Raw genomic sequence first — 26997 nt, 5'->3', positions numbered from 1 at the left:
CAGTTTGGAATTACCGTTTCCATTTGGATACCATCTCATAGGATGGACTTTCATCTCTTCTTGGAACTGCTTTGCTGATTTTTCCTGAAGATGAAGGAATTAACGACGCTCCGTGCCTCAAGTTTGTCAATCATCGCATCTTCAGTGATTTTCCAGCAAGAAAAAGAGAGAAAGAGTTGTTCTAACGAGTTTTTTATGTTTAACATTCAAAGACCTAACTATAAAATGCATATCCGGGAGAGTTCGTTACCTTCTAAGTAATTACATGAAATTTTTGATAATTCCTCGTAATTACTTTTGCGCATATTACGTATGGATTATTTGACAAATCATTTCACTTCTTCAGTACTCATTGCAGCATAGACTTAATACTAAGTAACTGCACCTTTTAAGTGCCTCTTTTTTCATTTGTCAGCTTAATTTTCTGTAGCTCGATGTGCTACTTTCGTCTGGACAATGGAAATCTGGAACGAAGCTCTTCATATGTCTGTATAAGTTTAAAATATTCTGTATTCATATAGAAACCATTTGGCTTGCCTGTTCCAACTTAAATTCCAAGCCTATTTTACAATGAGATAGAGTGAAGATACCGGATCAAAATGTACCAAAAATTAAGCAGGCACGTTGAAAGGTATGATTTCTCAGTATTAAAAAAAGTGTCATGCGTTATATTACAAACCATGGATACAACATTGTTTATACAAACGCGTATGATGTAGTTTGTTAGCAATAACTATAAAATATATATTGAATACTTAAAAATATCTTACTGTGTACCCGGGAAGAAAACTTTTCTTTACTGTGTCGTTGCTTGCTGGCAAATTTTTGTCACCTAATGTACTGCTCAACTGGAAACATGTAGGTAGGTTCCTTCATATCCGTAGATTCCATTTGCTTGGGAAAAATAAGTAAATTTAATCGTTGCTTTAAAAATTGTGTAAACGTGCCTCTGAAAAAAATACGTTATAAGATGGCAAGATTTTTTCTTCTTCTTTTTCACATATTTGAAATATTACTAACTCTTCAAGCAAGTGAAATATTCCCCCACCGTATAATGTTTTTTCCTTTATGTTCCCAGTTCATCAGCGCATTTAAATTACTTGGAAAAAATTGCCAGCGAACAACGAATAACAGGCTTTCCAATGCTCCTATATTTCCTATATATTTGCGTCTCTTCCTATAAACTCCTATGTTTCCTATGTTTTAACGAAACCTTCTATATTTTTGTGGTATTGCTACTTCCACTTGTGAAAGTAACATAAATTATTTGCCCATACGTTAGTGTTTCCCAGGCAATGATCCAGACCGCATCCTTGAAGATGAATGAACTACAGAAAATTCATGAATGATTAATGAATGATTTTCTGATGCAGATTCTTTTCACACTTTACGTATGGTCGCTCCTTAGTACTGGTGAACTACGTACGAAAACACTAAGAAACTTGTATAAAATTTTGCAACTAGATAGCTACCCATTTAGCTATATTTAGAGTAGAATGTATGTTCATAGAACAATTGGTGTAATTTCCATTTTCACAGCTTCACGAAACCTGTAATGAGCTTTGCTATCTTAAATAACTTAAAACTAGAAATACAAATCACTGAACGAAGCAACGTTTATTTAAAAATAATAAATATGTAACAATTTCGGCAACTAACTGAACATATTAGCTTCATGCCGGTTTACAATGTCTGATAAAGCCAATATGTACAGTTAGTTGGCGAAACTGTTACAGCGGCTGGCGAAACTGCTATAGTAACAAACAAGTTACAATGTTACAGTGTCTGATAAAGCCAATATGTTTAGTTAGTTGGCGAAACTGTTACAGCGGCTGGCGAAACTGCTACAGTAACAAACCAGTTACAATTTTACAGTGTCTGATGAAGCCAATATGTTTAGTTAGTTGGCGAAACTGTTACAGCGGCTGGCGAAACTGCTACAGTAACAAACAAGTTACAATGTTACAGTGTCTGATGAAGCCAATATGTTTAGTTAGTTGGCGAAACTGTGACAGCGGCTGGCGAAACTGTTACAGTAACAAACAAGTTACAATGTTACAGTGTCTGATGAAGCCAATATGTTTAGTTAGTTGGCGAAATTGTTACAGCGGCTGGCGAAACTGCTACAGTAACAAACAAGTTACAATGTTACAGTGTCTGATGAAGCCAATATGTTTAGTTAGTTGGCGAAACTGTGACAGCGGCTGGCGAAACTGCTACAGTAACAAACAAGTTACAATGTTACAGTGTCTGATGAAGCCAATATGTTTAGTTAGTTGGCGAAACTGTGACAGCGGCTGGCGAAACTGCTACAGTAACAAACAAGTTACAATGTTACAGTGTCTGATAAAGCCAATATGTTTAGTTAGTTGGCGAAACTGTTACAGCGGCTGGCGAAACTGCTACAGTAACAAACAAGTTACAATGTTACAGTGTCTGATAAAGCCAATATGTTCAGTTAGTTGGCGAAACTGTTACAGCGGCTGGCGAAACTGCTACAGTAACAAACAAGTTACAATGTTACAGTGTCTGATAAAGCCAATATGTTTAGTTAGTTGGCGAAACTGTTACAGCGGCTGGCGAAACTGCTACAGTAACAAACAAGTTACAATGTTACAGTGTCTGATGAAGCCAATATGTTCAGTTAGTTGGCGAAACTGTTACACATTTATTATTTTTAAATAAACGTTGCTTTGTTTAATGGTTTGTATTTCTACTTAAAGTAAGTCCTATAGCGTGTGATCAAAAATAAACCTTCGTATTAGAGATAAGCTAGCTCACTCTACCTCTGAATCCCTAGAGTACAGAAAAGTGGAACGAAAACTTAGAAGAGCGAATGTTCAACAGTTTGTCTTGTCTACTTGTCCAAAATCGAATCATATTCTTGAAAGCTAGATTTGTAGGAAGTTATAATTATTTTTCTTTCTTTCTTTGCTTTTTAGGTCCACGATGCCTTTAATTTGAGTGGCTTTAGTTTTGCATTATATCGTCAGAGAAACAGAAAGGACGAGATTATATCATCACGAAGCAAGACCATACGAAGCTATGGCCTTAAACATGGAGATATGATCTTCATGGCTCCACTGAATGGGACACTAGTCTGGAACCAAGACCCTTGTTCTAGTACGTCTGTGAATTCCAGCCCCTCAGGAGATGGAACCCCTGGAGATGTGGATGCTTTTTCGCTCACAAATCCCCACTCGTCGAGTAGCTCTGCGAATTTAGTCAACAAGCAGCAGATGCAGGAAGACGAAGTGGATCTCCAGCTCCTGAAGCTAGATGGGAAGATTCAGAGAAAGCGAGATGATAAGCTGTAAGTAGTCGTTTTTTGTTGTTCTTCTCTAAAGTGTTAGTGTTTTTGGTTAATCATCAAATTGGATCAGTTCCAACACGTGAGTGTTTCTTCCAAAGAAATGTGGTCTCTTAATTGGAAGATTTTGCCACCGCACGGCTGACAGAAGTAGAATCATATTAACCCTGAACCCATTATTTGACATTATTGCACATCTCCCCGCCAAGTGAACTTTGTGGTGGACAAACACCGTGGTCGTGGGTTTTCTCGGGGTTCTCCCGTTTCCTCCCACTATCTTCATTCCACCATTTTCATTCATTACTCATCATCACCGTCTCCTTTAGCCTAACCGGCATAACCATGGGACGTAAAACTCAACGATTTCATTTCATTTCATTATTGCACATCTAAAGATATACAGATTCTGCATAACTTTCATTCTACCTTTAAAATTCAGTATTTTCTGTGTAAAATAGCTGTAACATGAAACACTACTAACCGTACAGCCGTAAAAAGTACTACTTCATTAAATAAATGCAAAAGGTTGTTACTTTTCTAATAAGGAGACTTTTAGCTAGTGTTAGTTACCTTTCAGTTCTACTTATCTCAAACTATCCGTAATCGTATTGCTCCATAAATTAAACTTATGTTTGCACTCTTATATCAACATGAACTCTTTATTCTTTCATTTAATCGTACCCTTGTTCTCCAGTCTTTCTAACAATATACGCCTTTTTAATCTTTCCAATTCATATACTTATCTGTATATTAAAATGCTAGGTTTATATGTTTGGTTCCAAAGAAAAGTTTATATGTTTGTCTCCAATCCTTTCGACAATGAGATCTCGAAAACCACAAGTCCTAGAAACTTGTCGTTTTCGTTGGTCGATTCCAAATTTTGTGTAGATTGCCCAGTTCTAATTGAATATTTAAAAAACGGCCATTATTTCTTTATTACATTTTTAGGGGTACACTGGAAATGTTGAAATTTTTAAAAAAAGTGAAGCATCATATCCTACGGGTTATACATTCCAACACAGTATAGTTGTGCACAGGGGTTGTATATCTTTTTGGCGTTTGTTTCATGGCCAAATGATAATGAAAAACTACGTATTGCAATTTCTCCATTCTAAGATGAATCTCTATTGTTTTGAGTGTTTTACCCAATAAACACCATGTATCACTGACATTATAATTAATTGTGCATGTAATGTATTTGCTTATTACATACTGCATGCAAGAAGAAAGAAACACAGATCATATATGAATTAGAAACGCCAACTGGAAGCAGGCTCAGTCTTGCAAACGGTACGAGATATTGAAAAAATAATCGAAAAAAAATCTCCCGTTTATAGTACCCCTTACCGATTTTTATCAAGATGTCTTTCACTTTTGTCTGTAAAGGGATATGTACAGATGTTGCGAGGAATGACAAGGAGATTCGTGCTCATATAAATGATGCGCTGCGTAGGGAGTGCAGGTTCAGCTAGTATCTTCATTCTAATCTTTGTCCTTACGACATATATTGTTATACCTTCATATCTTGTTTATCTTGACAACATGTTGTTTAACATGACAACCATAGAATAACTAACCTTAAGCTACACTATATGTGCATTCTTCCGTGACACTTCCTGCCAACTAAAAGATTCATCTTCCTTAAGTTATTTCAGTAATCTCAGCTATTTTCTTCAGTAACGTGTTGAAGTGCTATGTTAAAACTATGTGGATCATCTCATCTTAGGATTATTCCAGAAGAGGACAGCATAATTACTTAGAAAATAAATTAAGAAATAACAGAAATTCTTTAAGCACTTGACACATCTTCTAAAAACATTTTTTAAGTAGCGATTTATATTAAACTGAGTATTACGCTCACTTTGAATGAAGATAATCATTAAAAACACTAGAAAAAATACCTTAATCCACATTGTGATTGGATACAAGGTTGGTAATATATTATTTACAAATATGTATCCTAAGCGTCCATTAGCAAATAGTTACAGCTTGATTAATGAATAAATTTATATTATTATTTATTTAAATTTCTTCTTGTGCAGTACTTAAATTAACCTAATTTTCTGCACAAGTAAGAAACTAATTTCTTAAACCTTTCATTTATTAAAGGATTCTCAGTGCACGAACTAACGTACTAAGATTAATGTTGTCATTGCTTATGCAATGAAATTAAAAAGTTTGACAATGAAAAAAAAAAACGTTTGGAAAAATAATAATAGAAAAAGTCTAAAATTTCGTTCTTAATAAGTTTATAGGTAGTTTCCTGGTTAATATGTCAGTTTTTACAAATGATCATTATCTATATCTCTACTAATATATAAAAGAGCGCGCACGTCTCTCGCTCACATACACACGTACCAGATTTTCGCATAGGAGGGAGCCACCAATTCTTGTTTACAAATACATCTTCACCAAATTTAATCCCATACGAAGCCGTTGTTTCGACTTGAGAGGGAATTAAGGTCACACACACGTCCTGAAGGTTCAAAAACCATAGAGTATCTCAGAAGCCCCTCGAGGTACTTCCGCAACTTATTGAACCCACTATGTATATCGTATAAAGGAAATGGAATTCATATCTCTGCCTTGTTAATTTTTATCTGGACAGCTACATCTGCATGGTGGTTTTCCTTACAAAATTGAGTCTGTAACCATCTTTACATTTTCGTGGATAATACATGCAAAACCAACAAATTTTCTTTTATATATATATATACACAGTAGGACGTCGATAATCCGAACCTCAAAAATCCGAACGCGGTTCCCAGAAGCTTTTTAAATTTTGTGTTAGCGCTAGCGATAAACAAATAATAGGGTTGTCCGTCGGCGTTGTTTGAAGTCAGTGTTTTTACAAAAGCGCATTCATATGTAAGTGTTTGTCACATATTTTTATTTTTATTTTTCCTTACGCCTGTACAAGTTAAGTTTTAAGTGTGAGTTACAAGAACAGTGTAATTTAGTGTGCGAGCAGGTTCTTCAGAAACATTAACTGTAAGTAGTCTTATGTACGGTATTGTAATTACTGTATGTACTGTATAATCGGCATATTTAAAAAGAGCATACCGATAAAAGAGCATACCGTACAGTATTTAAGCCTGAATAGAATTTTCTTGGTCATTTTCGAAAATCCGAACAATTTGAAAATTCGAACTATCTGTGGTCCCAATTAGTTCGGATTTTCAACTATATAATCGTGCTAAAGCTATTTATTTCAAAATGTGTAATTCTACTGCAATATTGGTGTTTAACGAAAAAAATATCAAAAGATAAGACATAGCAATCCGTATGTCTTATTGAGCTACACAAAATATGTCTTAATGCAAAATCTTCTAGCGGCGTTTAAATAAATAAATAAATAAATAAATAAATAAAAAGTTAGCTGAATTGGTAATGATATATTTCAGTTTGATATATTGAAAGTAAAGAGAATAATCCGACCAGGAAGTGAGAGAGGTGTGTACCCCGAAGTAGGAAGCTCGTGTGATTGTGGCAATTAGTGTACTTAATAAGAACAAAATACACTCATTAAGATATATATATTAATCTGTATATATAAAAAATGAAAGTGACTGTGTTTGTGATTTAATAACTCTTGAACCAACCGACCAATCTCGATGAATTATTCAACGTAGATGATGTTCGGGACTAGGCTACTTTTTATCATTTCACTTTGACGGTGCAACTTAGGGAAGGAAGAAGATATATAAAAATGATCGATATAAGTGTCGAATCCATAGTTTTCGGGGTTGCTAAGAAGAACAGTAGCACTTCTGATGCCGTTTAAATTCAAATTCAGCCCCCATTAGTACTCCTATGGGGGGATGTTGACATGTAAAAATACATGAAAATGACCGATATTAGGAATTCCTAGGTTTTGGGTCCTTAAGTTGGTTGGTGACAGTTTTGGCGCCTTTATACGGTCCAAAATGAAACGTATTCGATGTTTCAAAACAACACCGATAACATTTGGGAGGTGATTCCTAACACCAAGATAAGACAAAGAGTATAGACCAACCTGGGTTCTCAAATGCTTCCTTTCGGAGTTATAGGCTGCCGAAAACATGAAAAAATGAACTTTACAGATCCATAGCTCCAAAACTGAGACCTATTGTTGTCGGGTCAAGACTTTACTGAGGATCTAGTATGTGTGTTATCCATAAATACACGTTTCAGAATCCTGAAGTACTATCGCAACAATTTTTATAGAGGAAGTTTGGCTACAGGCATATAATTTGAAGTACTCACCAACTACCTCTATAAAAATTATCGCGGAAATAACGCAGGGTTCTGAAACTTGGATATTTGGATAGGGCACATTTAGTTCCTAAGTGAAGTCTAGACCCGACTACTGTATGTCCCATAGTTTTGGAGCTGTGTACCTTTAACCTTTTAATGCGCCATTCCAATCAGACTGTTTTTTTTTTTTTTTTTTTTTATTTTTTTTTTTTAAATTTAGAGTGGTTTCGGTGTAGGAAACACGGGATTTTTTTTAAATAATGCAAATATTATGGGGTATATGGGACATTTTATCGTGTTTGCATAAAGGGTCTATGCAAAGTTGCGCGTTGACATCTGCAAAGTCCACTAGAAACAGAAAAAAACAATAAAACTCGACGAATTGTCAGCGTACTTGCACTTTTGCACTCATTACACTTCTAACACACACACACACACACTCTACACACACACAAAAAAAAGTTCTAAACCTGTAAACCTAAACGAGCAAAGAAAGCTCAAAGATGACAAGATGACAGCTCCGTGTGCAGCAAGTAAGACAAAGAGTGCAACACTGGCTTCCTATGGCATCTAGCGGGAAATTCAGAACTTTATTAGTGAAAGGGGATCTTAGCTGATACACAAAGCTCCTTTTCTATGTCCGGACTAGAAAGTGCATGCTACAATACAATTTCAAAGTAAACTTTGCATATATGCAAAGCTGCGCGCTAAAGGGTTAAAGTTCATTTTTTCATGTTTTCGGGAGCCTATAACTCCGAAAGGAAGCATTTGAGAATCCATATATATACATAGGCTGAACAACCTCTGTATGTATGTATGTATGTATATATATATATATATATATATATATATACAGAGGTTGTTCAGCCTATGTTTGGCCGATTTCGTTCCTTTCCCCTCCCGGGCAGAATGGATGGCTCGTGGCGTCCTGCAGTGTTGTGCAGTGGGTTCCTAGAAACGGAGTTGTTTTTCCGCGCGGACGACAATAACGCACAAAACAGGACCATTGTTGTGAGTGTTATGTTAAATTTGTTTCTAAGTGTGTGGATTTCCGCTCTGTGACCAAAATGCCGCCCAAACTAAGCCGGTTTTGGGAAGGCTATATTGTGTGTGACGCCCACTTTAGTGTTTCTGTCATTAGAAAACAGTGCAAGAAGAATTTTTGCTACATCAGTTTAAGTGGAATAAAAAAATGTTATTAAAAAGTACAAGGGCAACGAAGCTCCACCATTTGGATCACCAACGATGTTGCGTAGGAAACGGGAATGCACTAAGGCCACCTCCACCATGCCTCCGCAAAATGGCAATGCAAGAAAATCCACCAACACAAAGATGTATGGCTAATCGTCTTAACGTGTCTTTGGGGACTGTGAGCCGGACGTTACACCATCAACTCAAGCTGGAAAAAGGCATGAAAGCTCGCGGCCATCTTTTCACGGATGCCCACCAAAAGGAACGAAAGTGTAACGCCCGGAAGCTGTACGAACAAAGCAAAGCTAGCAAAACAAAGGTGGATGTACGTCGTAACGCTCGATGAAGCATGGGTTTACCTTTCCGACTGCGGCAAACCAAGAGCCATCATGTACCGGGAGAAAGGCGCCAAGAACTTCAGAAGGTGGGTCGGTGTCTGTAAAGAAGTCTTCCCGAAAGGTTTCATGGTCGTTACTGGCTACTGTTATCGAGGTAAACTGAAGATTCGTAGAGTGGCGAAGAACTGCAAAATAAATCGCAGTATTTCCGGAGCAGATCATGCGGCCGATCTACGAGCATGAGATTCCAACAATGTACGGAAATGACGCCAATTTGGTGCGCATTCACATGGACAAGGCATCATCACATACCTCACGATCGTCCCTCGCATTCTACAGGGAGATGGAGGAGGCAAGTGGTATACAGGTGATATCTTTCAATGAGGTACCTGTTACATCTCCAGATGCAAGTCCTATGGACTATTGTGGATTTGGATTGCTGAAGCAGGCTTTGGGAAAACGGCATGTGACAACTGTGGAAGAACTTCGGAAAGCTGTGCAAAGGGAATGGGACAAGATTCCCCTCCCAGGGCTTCAGAGAAGCCTATTACAGTGGAAATTACGCTGTCGGGCTATTGTTAGGAACCAAGGGAAACACATCGAGCACTTACGGACCTGGCGCCATGGATTCTTCTAAATTTTTAGGTAAGTCGAAATTGGCCAAATGTAGATTGAACAACCTCTGCATATATATCCTATATCGCTGTAATATATATAGTGAGAGAGAGTGTGTGTGTGTTCGGTGATATATAGAGCCAAACGATGAGAGATAGCAAGAAGCGGTTTTTAGGAATCGATTTAGCATTCTAAGGGCAGGTACCATATTCTTTCTTTAGCCTCTATTCTAACCGGAAGTGCCAGACATCAACCACTTCCGATTTCACCTCCCAACGTTGATCACCATAGAGTAAAAACGATAAAGATAACGAGGAGCGGTATTATTGCAATTAATTACGCGTCCCAAGACTGTATTTCAGCTCCAATCTAATCTAGCTACTAAATCTACTGCTACTTCTCTTTTAGTGTTAATTGAGAAAATACCAGGCCGTACAAACCAACTTCCTTCATTTGATGTACACATGACACTGTTACTTGTTTAATCTACACATTATTTTGTTGATTTTCTGTATTTTATAATTTTCGTTTTGTAGGTGTCGCCATGGTCCAAATGGATGTTGCGTACACTGCTCACCTTTGGAACCGTATGATGAAGCGTATCTTAAAGAGCAGAATATTAAGCACATGTCGTTTCATGCTTATCTGAGGAAGCTTACAGCTGGAGTCGACAGGTAAGTAAAATTTTGGCTTAGTTTATCTAACAGAAGAATTAAGCAGTTTTAGTTCAAATCTTACTTTCTCCCTAACATTAGTGTGGACAATATAAAATTTCTGGACATCGTGTTAGATAGTAGGTTGATCTGGGAACCACATATACAATACATGTGTCGTAAATTATTAAGAACAGTATATTTGTTGTAATCTTTAAGAACTACAGTGCCAAATAATTATTCACGAACGGTATTGTTTGCATTTTTCAAAGTATAATTACGTATGGTTAATATTTTCAGGTAACAGCGTTTACATAAATGATGTGTTACTATTGCAACATAATGCTGTTAGAATAATTTGTGGTTTATCCTTCAGTTAACATTGTAATCCACTATTTGTTCAACTAAAGATAATGACTCTAATTCATCTTTACATTTATTTAGCATTGATTCACACAAAACAGAATGTTCCAGCTATATTATATAGACAAGATATACATACATATAATGCAAGACCGAGCAAACTACTCAATACACTTTATAGTATATTATCTAAAGTTAAAAACAGTTATATTATTGCTGGTATAAAATTTATGAATATGTTACCAACTTATATGCATTATTTGCCTATTGAGAAATTTAAAGGTAAGGTATATAGAGGTTTAGTGGCTTTTCCTTTTCATAATATTAATGAATTTTTTGAAGTGCAAAAATTATTTGTCCACTGGCATCTTTGAATGTGAAATTTATTGTAATATATACACTATGTGATCAAAAGTATCCCGACACCTGGCTGAAAATGACTTACAAGTTCGTGGCGCCCTCCATCGGTACTGCTGGAATTCAGTATGGTGTTGGCCCACCCTTAGCCTTGATGACAGCTTCCACTCTCGCAGACATACTTTCAATCAGGTGCTGGAAGGTTTCTTGGGGAATGGCAGCCCATTCTTCACGGTCTGCTGAACTCATGAGAGGTATCGATGTAGGTCGGTGAGGCCTGGCACGAAGTCGTCATTCCAAAACATCCCAAAAATGTTCTATAGGATTCAAGTCATGACTCTGTGCAGGAAAGTCCATTACAGGGATGTTATGGTCGTGTAACCACTTCGCCACAGGCAGTGCAGTATGAACAGGTGGTCGATCGTGTTGAAAGATGCAATCGCCATCTCCGAATCGCTCTTCAACAGTGGGAAGCAAGAAGGTGCTTAAAACATCAAATGTAGGCCTGCGCTGTGAGAGTGCCACGCAAAACAACAAGGGGTGCAAGCCCCCTCCAAGAGAAAAACACGACCACACCATAACGCAACCACCTTCGGATTTTACTGTTGGCACTATATGCTGACAGATGACGTTCACCGGCTATTCGCCATATCCACACCTTGCCATCGGATGGCCACATTGTGTAACGTGATTCGTCACTCCACTGTTCAATCGTCCAATGTTTACACTTCTTACACCAAGCGAGGCGTCGTTTGGCATTTACCTGCGTGATATGTGGCTTATGAGCAGCCGCTCGATTATGAAATCCAAGTTTTCTCACCTCACGCCTAACGGTCATAGTACTTGGAGTGGATCCTGATGCAGCTTGGAATTCCTGTGTGATGGTTTGGATAGATGTCTGCCTATTACACTTTACCTCCCTCTTCAACTGTCGGCGGTCTCTGTCAGTCAACAGACGAGGACGGCCTGTACGCTTTTGTGCTGTACGTGTCCCTTCACGTTTCCACTTCACTATCACATCAGACACAGTGGACCTAGGGATGTTTAGGAGTGTGGAAATCTCGCGTACAGACTTCTGACACAAGTGACACCCAATCACCTGACCACGTTCGAAGTCCGTGAGTTCCGCGGAGCGCCCCATTCTTCTTTCTCACGATGTCTAATGACTACTGAGGTGGCTGATAATGAGCACCTGGCAGTAGGTGGCAGCACAATGCACCTAATATGAAAAAGGTATGTTTTGGGGGGGGTGTCGGGATACTTTTGATCGCATAGTGTATGTATCTATTGTAAAGTATTAAAGTTGCTAGAGTAATATTTTAAAGTACGCACGTATAAACCTTTGACGTCATCCATTGCCTAATCATAGGCTTCACGACAATAAAAATATTTTATTCTATTAAAATATAAGCATCTGAAGATCTTATGTAACCGAAGTGTAGGAAAGTTTATCTTGCATTAAGGAATACAAATAGATATTTTAGTTATATTAGTTATAATAACTTATTATATACATAGTGAAAGTGCATAGTCATAGTCTGATATATGTTTTTTTATATAAAGAATTACTTATTGTAATTACTTTTTGGCCGTGGAATTTAATAATAAATACTATACTTTACTCCTTAATAATACTAATAGAAGTTCCCGTAATCTTTTTGACCTTTACATGTTAATATTTCAGTCGTTTCTCTAATATTAGATCGTTCTCGCAAAGAATAGATTTTAACTATAACTATTAATTACTTTATAATATACTTTGGAATGTCTCATATGTTGATTGAAGATTGACGATATTTCGAAGACTGCTGTTCCCATTCTATTGAAGTAACCATGCAGTGCCAATATCTTTATTCCAACGAAATTATTTCAAGAGTCGCTACTGCTCTGATTCTCGGTCGCTTCAAGTACGAAAATCAATAAAAAAAAAAAACACAGAGCTCACGTTTCTCGTAGTTCATTAATAATATTAAATAAAACATAGTTCATGACATGTTACCCAACAAATAATTCTGCTAAGTGATATACAAAAATTGAAACTTCCACGACTGGACCGAGATTTTAACCTGAGCTTCTGGCTTACCATCCTGATGCATTAACTACTACGATACCCAATCCGTTCTTTGAACAGTCATGTATTATACGTATAACGCTTGAAGTTGGTGCTCAGCCACTCAGATCACGGGCACAATGAGTCGGAGACCCGGGTTTGTATCTCGGCCCAGTTATGCATTTTTCAGTCTTAAAGTTACATATATATATATATATATATATATATATATATATATATATATATATATATATATATATATATAACATTATTGAATTGATACCTATAGAAGAATGGTACGATATAAGGGCAGTTATTTTCTCAGTTTATCAAGTATAATAATCGTGCCAATTCCTATTTTGATGTGTTTTGTGTTTAAAAAAAATCTTTGAATAGCGCTGAAAGGAGTAGGAGTTGAAGGGTTTTAGATTTAGTGAGATAAGTAATTGCTATAAACTCTCAAGATGAATATTTGCTGTATATGTTCATGAAAGTTCCTGGATTTTATTTTTATTCAATTTCATAAATTAGAGGTTTTACAGTTAAAAGTGCGTAAACATGCTTATCCAACCACATCTATTGTGCCCTTACCTTTCCTGAACCCCTCAATTTTTTTTTTCATTTGTTCTTCCATACAACCTTCTGTTCAGTATTCGAAGCAAAACTTTCGTTACACGCGATGTGAGACTAATAGTTCTATAATCCTCTTTGAGTTCGATTTCGTAGCCCGTTCTGGTTTCGGTGACCGTTCTGGTAGTGAACCACTGCCGACATAGCTCTAAATTTCATTGTAATTGGCTAGTAATTAATAATATTAATAATAAAAAGAAGAAGAAGAAATAATGGATTAAATGTCAGTAATAACCGTAAAAATAAAAAAATAAAAAAAAAAAACTTAATAAAATGCGCTAGGATAGTAAAGCGTTTTTTTGGTGAGGAAGCTCAAGTTATTCCCTTGTTAACACAAATGTAGAAAAATTCCTGCAAAGAAGTTTCTTGAAGTTGGTAAAATAAAGAAATGGAGTTAAAACTAAAAGCAGTAGGTCCTTTTTCTAAGGTTGAGAACTAAAGATTTTATGGATATTAGAGCTCATCCATATCAAGTGTATATATAGTGCTTAACCATTTATTTATTTATTTTATTATTATTATTATTATTTGTGGATTCGTACGTGATTATCGAGTCCAAAAATAATAATTGTAATTTTTTATCATTTTCCCAACTTTGATGGTAGCCATTTTTGTTTGACAACATGCACTGATTCTTATGCTTGTAGCGGTTTGCGTTATCTTACATTATCCTGACCGGAATGAACAGTCTTACGTCCAATACATATTAACGAAATTTGTATGCAAAATAGTCCAAATCAGTTAACACCGAAATTGACAAATATGCTATGTTCGAAGGCATATCACCCGAAGAAGGATGTAATCTCACACTTAATTGTTTGGTGTGTGTAAGTACCTAGATGTACTATATAAAAACCCAAAAGTAAACAATCAAGTTCCTTTCTTTATAAATTAATGTTCCAAAAACGTATTTAAGTTTGAGTTTGCTGTTGAAAATAGATATGTTATTAAAAAATAAATAAAAAGGCTTTTGACAACATAGATTGGAATATCATGTTTAGAGCGCTAAAGAATCTGAAGGTGGATTACAGAGACAGAAAAATAATATATCAACTTTACAGGAACCAGACAGCTGTTATAGGAAGAGATCAGAAGGCAGCAAGAATAAGTAAAGGAATAAAGCAAGGATGTGGACTTTCATCTCTCCTGTTTAACGTCTATATAGAAGAGAATATGAAAGAATTATTTGATAAAAAACGAGAAAGGCGTAAAGGAAAATGGCCAGGTTTTCAGCACAATAAGGTTTTCTGATGACATAGCAGTGATAGCGGAGAACGAAGAGGACTTGCAGGAAGCACTTTGAAACTTGAACGACCAACTGGAAAAAACATGCAAAATGAAGATAAATAAGAAGAAAACCAAAGTGATAAAGTGTACAAGAGCAGGACAGGAAAAGGCAAACGTATGGCTAGATGGAGAGAAAATCGAAGACGTTAAGACGTTCCCCTATTTAGGAAGTCAAATATCCTCGGATGGAAGAAGTGAAAAAGACGTAAGTTGCAGAATAGCGCAGGCTAAACAAACATTCAATAGGAAAAGAGGACTGCTAACATCAAGAAATGTGTCGCTGGACGTTCGTAAACGATTTATTAAGACACTGGTATGGAGCGTGGCGCTTTATGGATCAGAAATATGGACATTGAGAAAAGCTGAAATATCGAAGCTGGAACCATTTGAAATGTGGTGTTGGCGCAGAATGCTGCGCATATCATGGCCGAAACGAAAAGGAATGAAGGTGTAGTAAAGGAAGCTAATGAAGGACGGCAGATCATGAAGATAATAGGAAAACGAAGAAACAGCATGCTTGGCCAACTTATTCGGCACTCCGATTGTATTATCGTGTTGATAGAGGGAAAGGCAGAAAGCAAACCAGGAAGAGGAAGACCAAGGATAGAAAATCTAGATGCACTTACGAAGAAGAGGCCTTATCAAAGTATAAAACAGCTCTCCCAAGGGAGAGAAAAGTTTTAAAATTTCCATGTTGCCCACCAACTTATGGTTGAGGTGAACAAGAAGAAGAATTTTCCGATGTTGCAACTGTGATCTTGTGACCGATGTGAATAAAATAATAATGTCTTATTTATTTCTAAATGCCTATTAAGAGTGCGTTATACAAGTTTTAGTTGTATAAGTTATTTCTTCCACAGAAACATCGTGGTCGAGTGGTTAGAGCGTTGGACTCACTGTCCTCGTGGTGCCGGATTCGATTCCCGGCCAGTGCTTCCCAATTTGCGAAGTCCATCCAGCGTCGTGAGGCAAACTAGGGAGTCATGAATGAAAGACGTGACGGTCACTAAGGCTTGAAAGCTTCCGATACCTTGTTAGTGCCAGAGTGACGCAGCGCGCTGACCACGTGCTTGGACATAGTTCAACCAATCGCTGACAGATGGCGTTGTAGCGGCTCAGGCCCTCGAATGGGCTTTTGAGCTAAGTGGTTTGTTTGTTTTTAAGTGATTTCTTTCATATTTCAACAGTGGCACAGTTGGTAGGATCGACGTTGTTAGTATTTGCCTGTTAATAATGTCATTCAATATTGACCAGATTGATGTACTATACAAAGATACAACTTCAGAAAGCAATGCCAAACTCATAGTGAGAATATAATACATGTACTGAAACTAGACAACAACACGAGATCAGTCAGTTGATAGCATTTTAGTTCACTCTACGAGAACAAATGGCAATTATTTCCTAGCATATGTTATAAAATTTAATATTTGAATTTTGTCAAGACTATTTAAAAGAAATCGCCTTTACTTATCTAAAAGATAAAAAAAATATTCAACATCATAATAGTGAATTCATTGACCGACTTGCAAACCGTGTGACAATTACTGGCACAAGGAGTTTTCACTATTTTGTCGCTGCATTAGAGAGGATCCTTAAGTGCTTCATTACGTCAAAAAGTACAGAATATGAAATTCATTCCACTACAAAAGCTGTACAAATCACATTTCACAGAGGAGATTGTGTCGCATGAGTATATTATGGTCATTTGCGGCTGGCAGAAGCAAATGACATAAGTACAAATATAAAGATGTGCACGTAATATTTTATATTCCGCAGGACCAAAGACTGCTTTTACGAAAAATGAGAAAGATCAGACTGGGGTGCTCATAAACAAATGTTCTAAAGAAACTAGGTTCCTTAGAGCTTACAACAGCTACGGTTAGAACTCCCAAATTAAGCGAAAAAATATCAAAACTTCTTATGAATACAAATCACAGTAGAACTACAAACAAGATCCAGGAGTAACAAATAAGCTGCATATCGTACAGCAATAACTTTGTTCGAATCAAAACATGTTTTTATTAGTTGTATCCTTCATACAAAGTGTGTTAGAAAATAGACCTAAGTTATTTACACAGTGGAACTTGCTCAATTCGAACCTAAGGGTACCATGAACAATTTTCTAATTTTTCTCAGTTATTCATGTTCAACATTTACATCCTGTCAGCTACTTGATCTAACAAAGGTACGTTTAAATATTGTATGACATGTTAGTCAACTGACATGTTGTCATGTTAATATCATGTTATCATTTCCTATTAATAAGCATAATATATTCTTTATGTCGTAGATTTTTTTTCTTTTTTCTTTTTGTATATATATATAGCTTATGAATACATTTCAAACATGATATGTGTACAGCAGTATAATATACAATAGAGGGTTATCTGTCGAAATTTCTGATTTTTAAACTTTGTCCTAACAAAGACACAGGGTGTCCAAATTTTGATTCTTTTTTTAAAAATCCTTTTCTGAAACATTGTAACTTGTAAAAAAAAAAGCAACTGTTCTTTTTTTTTCATATAGTACATTTAGGTAGCTACACTTCCCGAGACAATTTAGTCTAAGATTACATTTCTTCTTGGGATGATATGTCTTCTTACATTGCATATTTGTCAATTTCGATGTCAACTGTTTAGGTACATTTGGACTATTTTGTATACAAACTTCATTAAATATGTACTAGATACGCTGTTCTTTCTTGAATAAAATTGTTTTTGTCATAATCTATCGCTCACAAGGTCTAGGTAATATAAGTTAACGCAAACCTCTATGATGCAAGAACCAGCACGCATTGCTAATCAAAAATAGCTGCGATCAGAGTTGGGAAAATGATAAATAATTGAAATTATTATTTTTGGACTTTGTAATCATGTAGAAATCCACAAACAAAAAATCATTTAATTATAAAATGGTCAAGCAACCCTCGTTGAATCACTTGTTATGGAGTGACTCATTAGAGAAGTGTAAATCTCTCACGCCTAATATTTTTAGTCTTTGTCACATTTCTTTAATCCCCCCCCTTCCTCCTACACAATCTCCTTTTCAGTGCATTTTTCTAAATCACCCGCTAGCAAAAAAAAAAAAAAAATTCTTTATGGCATTTTAAAAATTCTTTATGGCATTTTATAAAAGTATTGTGTCCTAAAGTTTTTAATGGCTATTATTAGAACCTGAAATTAATGTCAAAATATATGGTCCGGAATTACTGGTAAATTACGAAATAAAAACCCAAAACATTTTATGTTTAAACTTTAAATGTTGATCTATTCACCTGTAACATAATATTTATTCAAATTGTGTTTGCTCCTTAGAAACATGTTTAAATTTCATTATTGTTGTTGTTATAAAATATTAATATAAAATGAAGCATTAAAATGCAATCGCAGAGAGATAAAAAAAAATTGCAAAATAAAACAGACAAATAATCAAGCAAGAGCTTTTGGGTAAAAAAAATAGATGCTAAAATATTTAAAAACTATAATATCCTATAATTGGTTTACTAATCGAATAAAAACTATTGCTTCTAAGAAATAAAATGTTTCATTTTACAGTTGTGCTTACAATTTAAAATTTTCTGGAAATTTACAAATTGCGCGAGCATATTTGGAACGTTCACTACATTTGTAATAAGTTTTCACTCGAACAATTCGCTGTTCCGTCGTGAAGCGTTCCATTCCTATCCATACGGAAAACAGATGCAACTATACATTATTCAGCGCTCCGTGACTACTAGTCACAAAGACAACAGATGAAAATCGTGTAACGTTCTGTACTGCCAACTTAGTAGAACAGAAATGGCGACCATTTCAAAAGTTAATGTTCTTTATTGGATATCCTTGGAAGTTATTTATAATTGTTACGTTAGAAACTATTTTGGAAATCATGATTGTCGTAGAACAAACAAATTATGTGTATTTGTGAATGTAGATAGAAATGTTACGGGTGCGGGTGCAGATAGAGATGCTGTGGATAAGGATACGATATTGAATATCTGTGCAGAACTTTATCTATGTCATACTGTCTATGTCGATCGTTTTTATTGTTTTATTATTCCCTCTGTAAGTAGACCGCTAAAGAATTATGAAGTAGAAAGTAGCCCTCAAACTTGAAAAGTTTGGCCTCCCTTATCCTAGACTTTCGAAGTTATGCGATGACTCTTACTCATGTATAATGAACTATTTAGTTTCCAAGCTGCATAATAGCATTACGACGCTACTTTAATGCAAAACTTTTCTCCAGTTGCCTCCTACTATTATTATTGCTATTAGTAATATTTATTTTTGTTATTAATGCCACATTTTGGTATAGACAATTAGATCGACAAAAGTTCAACACGAAAGAAACCATTCTGATGACGAACATTTGTTCATGCACATGGAAAATTATTGTCTTAATTCAGTTTCCAATATTTGTCTTATTTAGGTAGATTACTCCTGTTAATTATTCGCTGTTTCGTTAGAAAATTGGGGTTATGGTAGTTCAGTGGTAAATGGAAGAGCGTGTTGCACCTGGTACAGTCCGCAGCAAAAAACCTGCAACATGAACATGTAAGTTTACTGTGAAACTACGCTTAACAGCGCAGGGAATCAACATAACGTCTAAGTGGCACGAATCACGCCAGGAGAAATCTCAGCGTCCTCCCCTGCACACTTATTTTGGAGCAAAAGACTTCGTCGTTTCACAATAAAGTTACATGCTCATGTTGCAGTTTTTTTGCTGCGAACTGTACAATCCCCGGCCGAGTAAGTTTGTGGTGGACAACATTGTGTCCGTGGGTTTTCTCGGAGTACTCCCGTTTCGTCCCACATCGTCATTCCATTTATTATTCCATAATCATTCCCTTGCCTTAACCATCCGTCTCCTTTAGCCTAAAGGGCATAATCGTGGGATGTTAAATTAAAAGACTATAAGCTATTAATGTCATTCTTGAATTACTACTGGCTTTTGGCTGTATCTGGAATTCTGTGGTAATTAAACAAATTTACTTCTTGTTTTTTTTTTTTTTTTTTCTTTTCTAACGTGTTGTTATTTTCTATTTTGTAGGGGTAAATTTATTGCCTTGGAGGATATAAGTTGTCGCATCAAACCTGGATGCAAGGATCATCCACCGTGGCCTCGAGGAATATGTTCTAAATGCCAACCGAATGCTATCACACTAAATCGTCAGGTAATCTTTTTTGATGTTTGTAATTTTATTCTGTTTGCTTTGTTAATGAATAAATTAAATCTTTACATAAACTTAGGAATGCATGTCTGGCGGAACAGTGCCAATTGCCATGGTGAGTCTTGTTTTCAGGTGGTTCACATGATTGATTTAACACGGTACAAAATATCTTCGCTAAGGGTTACATGCGTAGGATCGACACTGCGTAGCATCGAAACTGCGTAGCGTCGAAACTGCGTACGATCGAAACTGCGTACGACCGAAACTGCGTACGACCGAAACTGCGTACGATCGAAACTGCGTACGATCGAAACTAAAACCGGCGTAGGATCGAAAACAGATAAGGTCATATGATCGAACAATAAAAAAACAATTATTTTATAATCACAGAATATTAAGTAATAGTATTTTTTGAAGTTATATAGGGAAAAACCGGAGTAGGATCAAAACTGTATACGACCGAAACTGCATAGCGTCGAAACTGCGTACGATCGAAACTGCGTAGCGTCGAAACTGCGTAGGATCGAAACTGCGTACGGTCGAAACTGCGTAGGATCGAAACTGCGTAGGATCGAAACTGCGTACGGTCGAAACTGCGTACGATCGAAACTGCATAGAAACGAAACTGACAAATAAAATAGTGACAAATATAATTAAATAATCATACAGGGGTGTACCCAGGAAGTTTTTCTTGGGGGACTATGACTTATTCAGGAGGACCAAAAAAGCTAAGTCTTGTCTCAGCAGGGAGAAAGGAGAAGCCTCCCCCCAAAAGCCACTACTTCTGATCAAGTTGGCAAATTCCTTGTTCAGAAGATTGCCGTTAAGTTCAATTGACTTAGCTTAACATTTTGTTAGTTACCTAGTTGCTGTGAATTGTCACTTCTTTTATAGACTTTGCAGGTGGCACAATCGAAGGTTCATGTAATTAGTTCAAGTTTTTGCTAGTTTGGGCTTCGTCCCAAATTTACTAACTTCCAGGGTTGTTTTGTTTAAAACAAAATATTTAAAACAAATGATTAAAACTTTTTTTTAAACAATTGATTTTGTTTAAGACAAATTTTGTTTATGTTTTAAACATTTTGTTTTAAACACGTGTATTTTGAAGACTTGTCTTAAACATATGTTTATTTGCATTTTATTTTATGTTCGTAAAAAAAAAAAATAATCTTCCAGAGCAAGAGAACTGTCCAAAAGTGCTCCCCAATCAGAAGACCATTTTCTTCCCATGTGAATGGTTTGATTTCTCGCGGCTACAGCAGGTCAATGTGGTGATCTACAATTTATTTTGTCTCTTTTCCCCCTTATTTTTAACGTATATTGTATTGTTTAAATGCTTCTCAGTTAACTTGCGAGAAAGTGTCGTAGTCGAAGGTTGGACTACTTATAGAACTGATATTAAAAAATAAATAAAATAATTATCACGGAAACAAACTGTTGTGTTGTATTCATTGCGACGTTGAGGTTCTGAAATTAAAATATCGCAAGCATTCATTTGTACAGTACATGTTAGTTCTGTCTCCGTACAACATGGAATCGTTTAACATGGGTTATACGTGAAGAAAAGAAGGACATGATTTGGTACAAATTTATTAGAGTAACTCAAACTCAATCAGGTAAGTAAACGATCAAACGAGTTTGTTGCAAAACGTGTAAGAAAGAAATGGGTGGTTTAGTTCCAAGAACGAAAATCATTATGAAAAATGCAATGCTTGGTAAAAATGGAAACCCAAACAAATGGTAAAAATGTTGATCCGAAAATTGCTTCTGATGAATCTAACGTCAGTGGTGTGGCTGAGATGCAACTGGAAACTTCAGGTAACAATTAATTTTGTATCAACAATATCTTTTTCATTATATTATGAAAATTTTATTTCGTACCTCTTCCCCACCACAGTTCTAAATTTTCTTTGAAACTTTACAACTTGGCATAGCTTGTATGAAGAGACCAGGTGAGAAACGCAAGGTATGGCAGTCGATCGTGTAACTAACCAAGTGTGATACTTATTATAACGTTAGTGCTGAACGTCAAGGTCTGGGACAATTTGATATCAATTTGTTTGTTTGTATGTATGTACCACGCTACAGGGTGCAATATTCAGTCTTTTAACATTAATTTTTGAGGATAGAGACACGAGGCGTCGGAATTTGCTGTATAGATTTTGACTGCGATCCCACGTAAAATTTCAAAATTAGTGGGTCAGATCCCACTTTAAACAAAAAGCCCTGTCTCATATAGCCTTGCTACTGATGCAAGTTGTAATCAATCAAACTAAACAAACTAATTTTATATGTTTCGAACAAACTTGGGTTGCAGGATAAATTTGGCTTCAACTCAACATTTAGAGCACAAGGGATCCAAGTTCATTTTCAGAAAGGTTCACTTTTGCTCAGCAAACGTAATATCTTCGTAGCATAGGGTATGAAATAAATGAAACAAAAACCACGGGAAAACGTGTGGACTAGAGTTTCATAGGACAACCGCTAGACAAGGGCGTTGACGGAATGGGGAGGAGAGCTAATTTTCCCTTTCCCCTCCTTGCTCATACATTTAAGATATTAACATTATACTTGTATTGTGTATGTTGCAGCGTTGGAATGATTAACAAGTCAAGCTCCGAATGTCATAGTCAATGATGCATAATTACGTTACATAAATGCAGAATGTGTCCAAAAGAATATATCGACGTAAAATGTCATATTTTCACAACCACGAATCCGAGATGAAAGAAAGAAAAACTACCTGAAAAAAAGGAATCTAGAATTTTGTATGATTGCCGCTAGATAGGGGCGTTCGTTTAGAAGTCATCCGTCTTCTACCCTGAATTTCAGATTTTTGGGGCAGTAATGCAGATTTAGAAACATTTTGCTTAGCGAAGTCCAACATTTAAAAATTGAAGTCCTTGCACCGAATAAATACGGATTTTGATCATTGGCCGTAAGGAGCTATAGGCCTAGATTGCTTTCTTGTATTTTTTTTTTTTACCCAAGGATTTCAAAGGTGGCTCTACTTTCGAGTTTCGGGCCTGCTTAAAATTCAGGAAATTGGACCTAAGCAACTTCCCAGTTTTAATCATCTGTATGTTCTTCGTATTTATTCGGTGTAATTACCTCAGGCTTATTCTGTTGGACTTTGCTTATCAAAAGATTTCTAAAACTGTCTTACCGTCCCCAAAATCTGAAATGCAGGGTGCGGATGAGGGTGGTTGCCCTCCTGTTCCACTGACGCCCCTACTAGCGGCTGTCATATGAAACTATCCCACGCCTTTTCGCATGGTTTTAGTTACATTTGTTTTGGATTCTTGACTGCGAAGTATTATTTTTTGAAATAGAATTCATTTGCTGAGGAAAACTGAAGTTTATTGAAAATGGATTTGGATCTATTGTGCTCTGAACGCCCCAAATATTACCTTTCGTCAATAAATTTTTGACTCAAAAAACAACCAATTACATAGACTTGCAGAAAATATAAAGTTAGCACAATATGAAGTGTGCTTCAAACATTACTTTTCGAAAACGTAGCCCTATTATTATAAAATAATTTTATTAGCACCAGTGTTATGAAATAGTAATCAAATTTTGCAACAAAAATCTCACCCGCCTCCACGAAACGCTAGCTTAGCCGCTAAAGGCATAACTACAAAACTTTTAGAAGCGGTAACTCGAAATGATTTTCTTTGTGGTTAAAATAACCGCACAACAGCATTTCTGGTAAAATTCTAGCCCTCATGTAACATGACACCATTTGCATTTAAAATTTCGAATACTAAGCACAGATGTTCGCCATGATGCTTGATACCACCATCTGATGTGTCAGACCACTTCCAAGTTTCATCATTCTCTCTCAACCCGTTCTCAACGCACAAGGATGGTGAGGACTTTTGTTTTGCCATGTATATTGATAGATTGTGTGAAACCTCTATAGTTGGTAAATTTTAAAATCTACCTTAAAAGCTTACTATATCCAAGAAAATACTTACTGTATGAGAGTCACTGGCAAGAGGGTGTAATAAAAGGGGTCGTTATATGAAATAAGTTGAGAATTACTAATCTATACGGAAATGTTCTGTACCCAACACTGTGTAGTCTTAAAGAGAATGAAATAAATGAAAAGATCGGTTGAAGGAGCAAAAAGTCTTAATAAATACGTGATTACACGATTTTGAAATATGTTTAAAATCATATTTTAAACTGTTCAAAATGTTTAAAACATGTACTTTTTCGTGTGTGTTTTAAAACATCTTTAAAACATTTTAAACACATTTTTCATGTTTTAAACACGCGTTTTGTTCTTTTTTTTTTTTTTTTAAAAACTGTATTTTTTCCAACCCTGCTTACTTTTGACCAAGTTGGAAAATTAGAATGCATTTTTGCCAATATTTACTTAAAAGACTTCCGTTTCTTTCAATTGACATTTGTATTAGCATTTTCTTACTTACCCAGTTGCTGGATTTTCAATTTCTTTATGAACTTGGCAATTGGCACAATTGAATGTTTATATAATGAGTTTAGTTTTAAGTAGGTGGGAATTTTTCGCCAGATACAAAATTTCTCATCCTACGGCCTCGCGCCTCATAAACCTACTAACATACCAAAATTCCTAGTTTTTATTCCGATTTCAATTACGGTACCTAAAATATGAGATTTTGTACATCCAAAAAGTCTATTTAAATTACACAGTTTTTTTGTCTCTTTAAAGCTGCTAAAAATGGAAAATATTCACTTTTGGAAATTTTCTATATAGTCCCAGGAGGCTAAAAACTTTGCCAAATTTAATCGTTGTAGTTCTACTGGAAGTGCCTATACTGTAAAAAATCGTTGTATTATTTCAACGACAAGCCTATGTGTTAGCACGATTGTGTTAAAATATAACACAAACAAGTGGTTAGAACAGCTCACTCTCCGTTTGGAGTTGTGTGTCAAATGCCCCTAGTTGAAATGACACACAGCCTGTGTGTTAAATTAACACAAGTGTAGAATCTTCGGTGTTGTTTTCTGCGTGATTGCCAAATATGTTGGGTATCTAATTATAAAGGCTTATGAACTGAAGCTACAGGCAAACACAGTAGAAAGAAATACTTAAACAAATCCAAGTATACGCAAAATTTCAAAATACAAACAGCGCGATGTGTTTTCAATTGTTTTACAAAATGTTTCTGAAGAAACCCTAACAGCACAAGATGTGCGAGGCATGTACCATTTAGGTGTTCTAAATTCATCTGCCACATTTGATGCATTTATTGCTTCTTTTTCAAAGCGGTTGTGTACTAGAAGCAACAAACGCATCAACTTTATTAGATGGCAACTGGCGCCGATCATTTGAAAGTGAATATGGAAGCACTATAAAATGAAGTAAATAGACAGTCGTCATTTTGTTATAAAATTAGGTCTACAAGGCAAGCAGATTTTATCCCGAACGGTTATCGTCGAATATACGCGGGTTAAAGGAGCACTCTGATTAGCCAAATTCAAAAGACCTTAAGAATTTATCCCTCTACAAGCGACGGTTTCTTCATCGCATCCGTGGCCAAGTCGGAAGAGCACGCGGCTAGTAATTGAAAGGTTGGTGGTTCCTGCCCCTCCTTTCTACAATTTTTCGGTGGCTTGGTGAATTCAGAAGAGGCCGGACATAGCTTAAAGATGAAGAGAGAGCTGGACGTCTGGTAACAGCTGTGTCAGATGAAAACATTGCCTATGTGAAACAAATGATTCGAGAAAATCCTCGAACAACTTTCAAGGACATTGAATCTACAGTGAACATGGGATCGCCAGCAGTAACAAATATTCTTCATGATCATCTTCGGCTCAGGAAGGTTTCATCTCGTTGGGTGGCTCACACTTTGACTGAACAGCAGAAACGCATGCGTGTGGAATAGTATGAAGAAATGCTTGCAAGATTTGATGGAGGCAATTCTCGACGTGTCTCTGACATTGTTACTGGTGATGAGACTTGGATCTTTGACCCTGAAAATATACGCCAGTCTACAGTTTGGATATTTCCAGACGAAAATCCACCCACGAAAGTGAAGCGACCGCGATGTGGGGGAAGAAGATGGTCGCAACTTTCTTCTCCAAATCTGGCCATGTTGCAACTGTTCCACTTGAAGAACAAAGGACTGTTACTGTTCAGTGGCACACCACTGTTTGCCTAACAAAAGCGTCTAAGAACTTCCATCCAGAAGCTTCGGGAACGGCGTCCAAGAACTGGATTGCGTGGGATCCTGCTTCATCATGACAACGCGTCCGCACACACGGCCAACATCACAATTCAGTTTTTAGATTCTACGGAGGTCAAACTTATGACTCATCCGCCGTATAGCTTTGACCTCGCCCCGTGTGATTTTTTTATGTTTCCCAGGATCAAAGATCGCATGCGCGGGAAGAGATTTTGCAGCCCTGAAGAAGCTGTAGTGGCTTACGAGAATGAACTTTCAAAACTTGAAGAAAAATACTGTCAACACTGCTTCCAAGAGTGGTTTTCAAGGATGCAAAAGTGTATACAGTGTAATGGTGAATACTTTGAGAAAATGTGTTAAATTGATTTTAAGTATGTAAGTTATTTCACATCTCAAAACTTTCGTAGTGACCCTTATATATTAGGGTGGGCCGAAAAATTTTTTTTTTCTTTGTTTGAAACGCTATACTGCGGAAAACTTGCCCCTATGGTAGATAAATAAAATGCAAAAGAAATATGTCTTTTTTTACGTCTGGCGGTAGCGTAACGACCCTAAACCTTGAAAAAAATATACGATTTTCGTAACTTTTCCAATACATGGAGAAAATTCAGATAACTTCTA

The 26997-nt window shown here is 36.3% G+C and overlaps 1 protein-coding gene across 3 annotated transcripts in view; it reads left to right on the top strand.

Moving 5' to 3' along the window:
• Npl4 (nuclear protein localization 4) overlaps positions 1 to 26997 on the top strand; it is a 267388-nt gene that overhangs the window by 77984 nt on the left and 162407 nt on the right. For all 3 annotated transcript variants that reach the window (XM_081731827.1, XM_081731829.1, XM_081731828.1), the window contains exons 3-5: positions 2943 to 3313; positions 10227 to 10364; positions 20080 to 20203. In XM_081731827.1, the coding sequence (XP_081587953.1) occupies positions 2943 to 3313; positions 10227 to 10364; positions 20080 to 20203 (633 nt within the window). The remainder of the gene's footprint in view (positions 1 to 2942; positions 3314 to 10226; positions 10365 to 20079; positions 20204 to 26997) is intronic.

The sequence above is a fragment of the Thermobia domestica genome, chromosome 11 (genome assembly GCF_964235325.1).
Source record: "Thermobia domestica chromosome 11, izTheDome1.hap1.1, whole genome shotgun sequence".
NCBI lineage: Eukaryota > Metazoa > Arthropoda > Insecta > Zygentoma > Lepismatidae > Thermobia > Thermobia domestica.
Note: the sequence above shows the minus strand (reverse complement) of the source record. Positions and strands in the feature narration are given on the sequence as shown.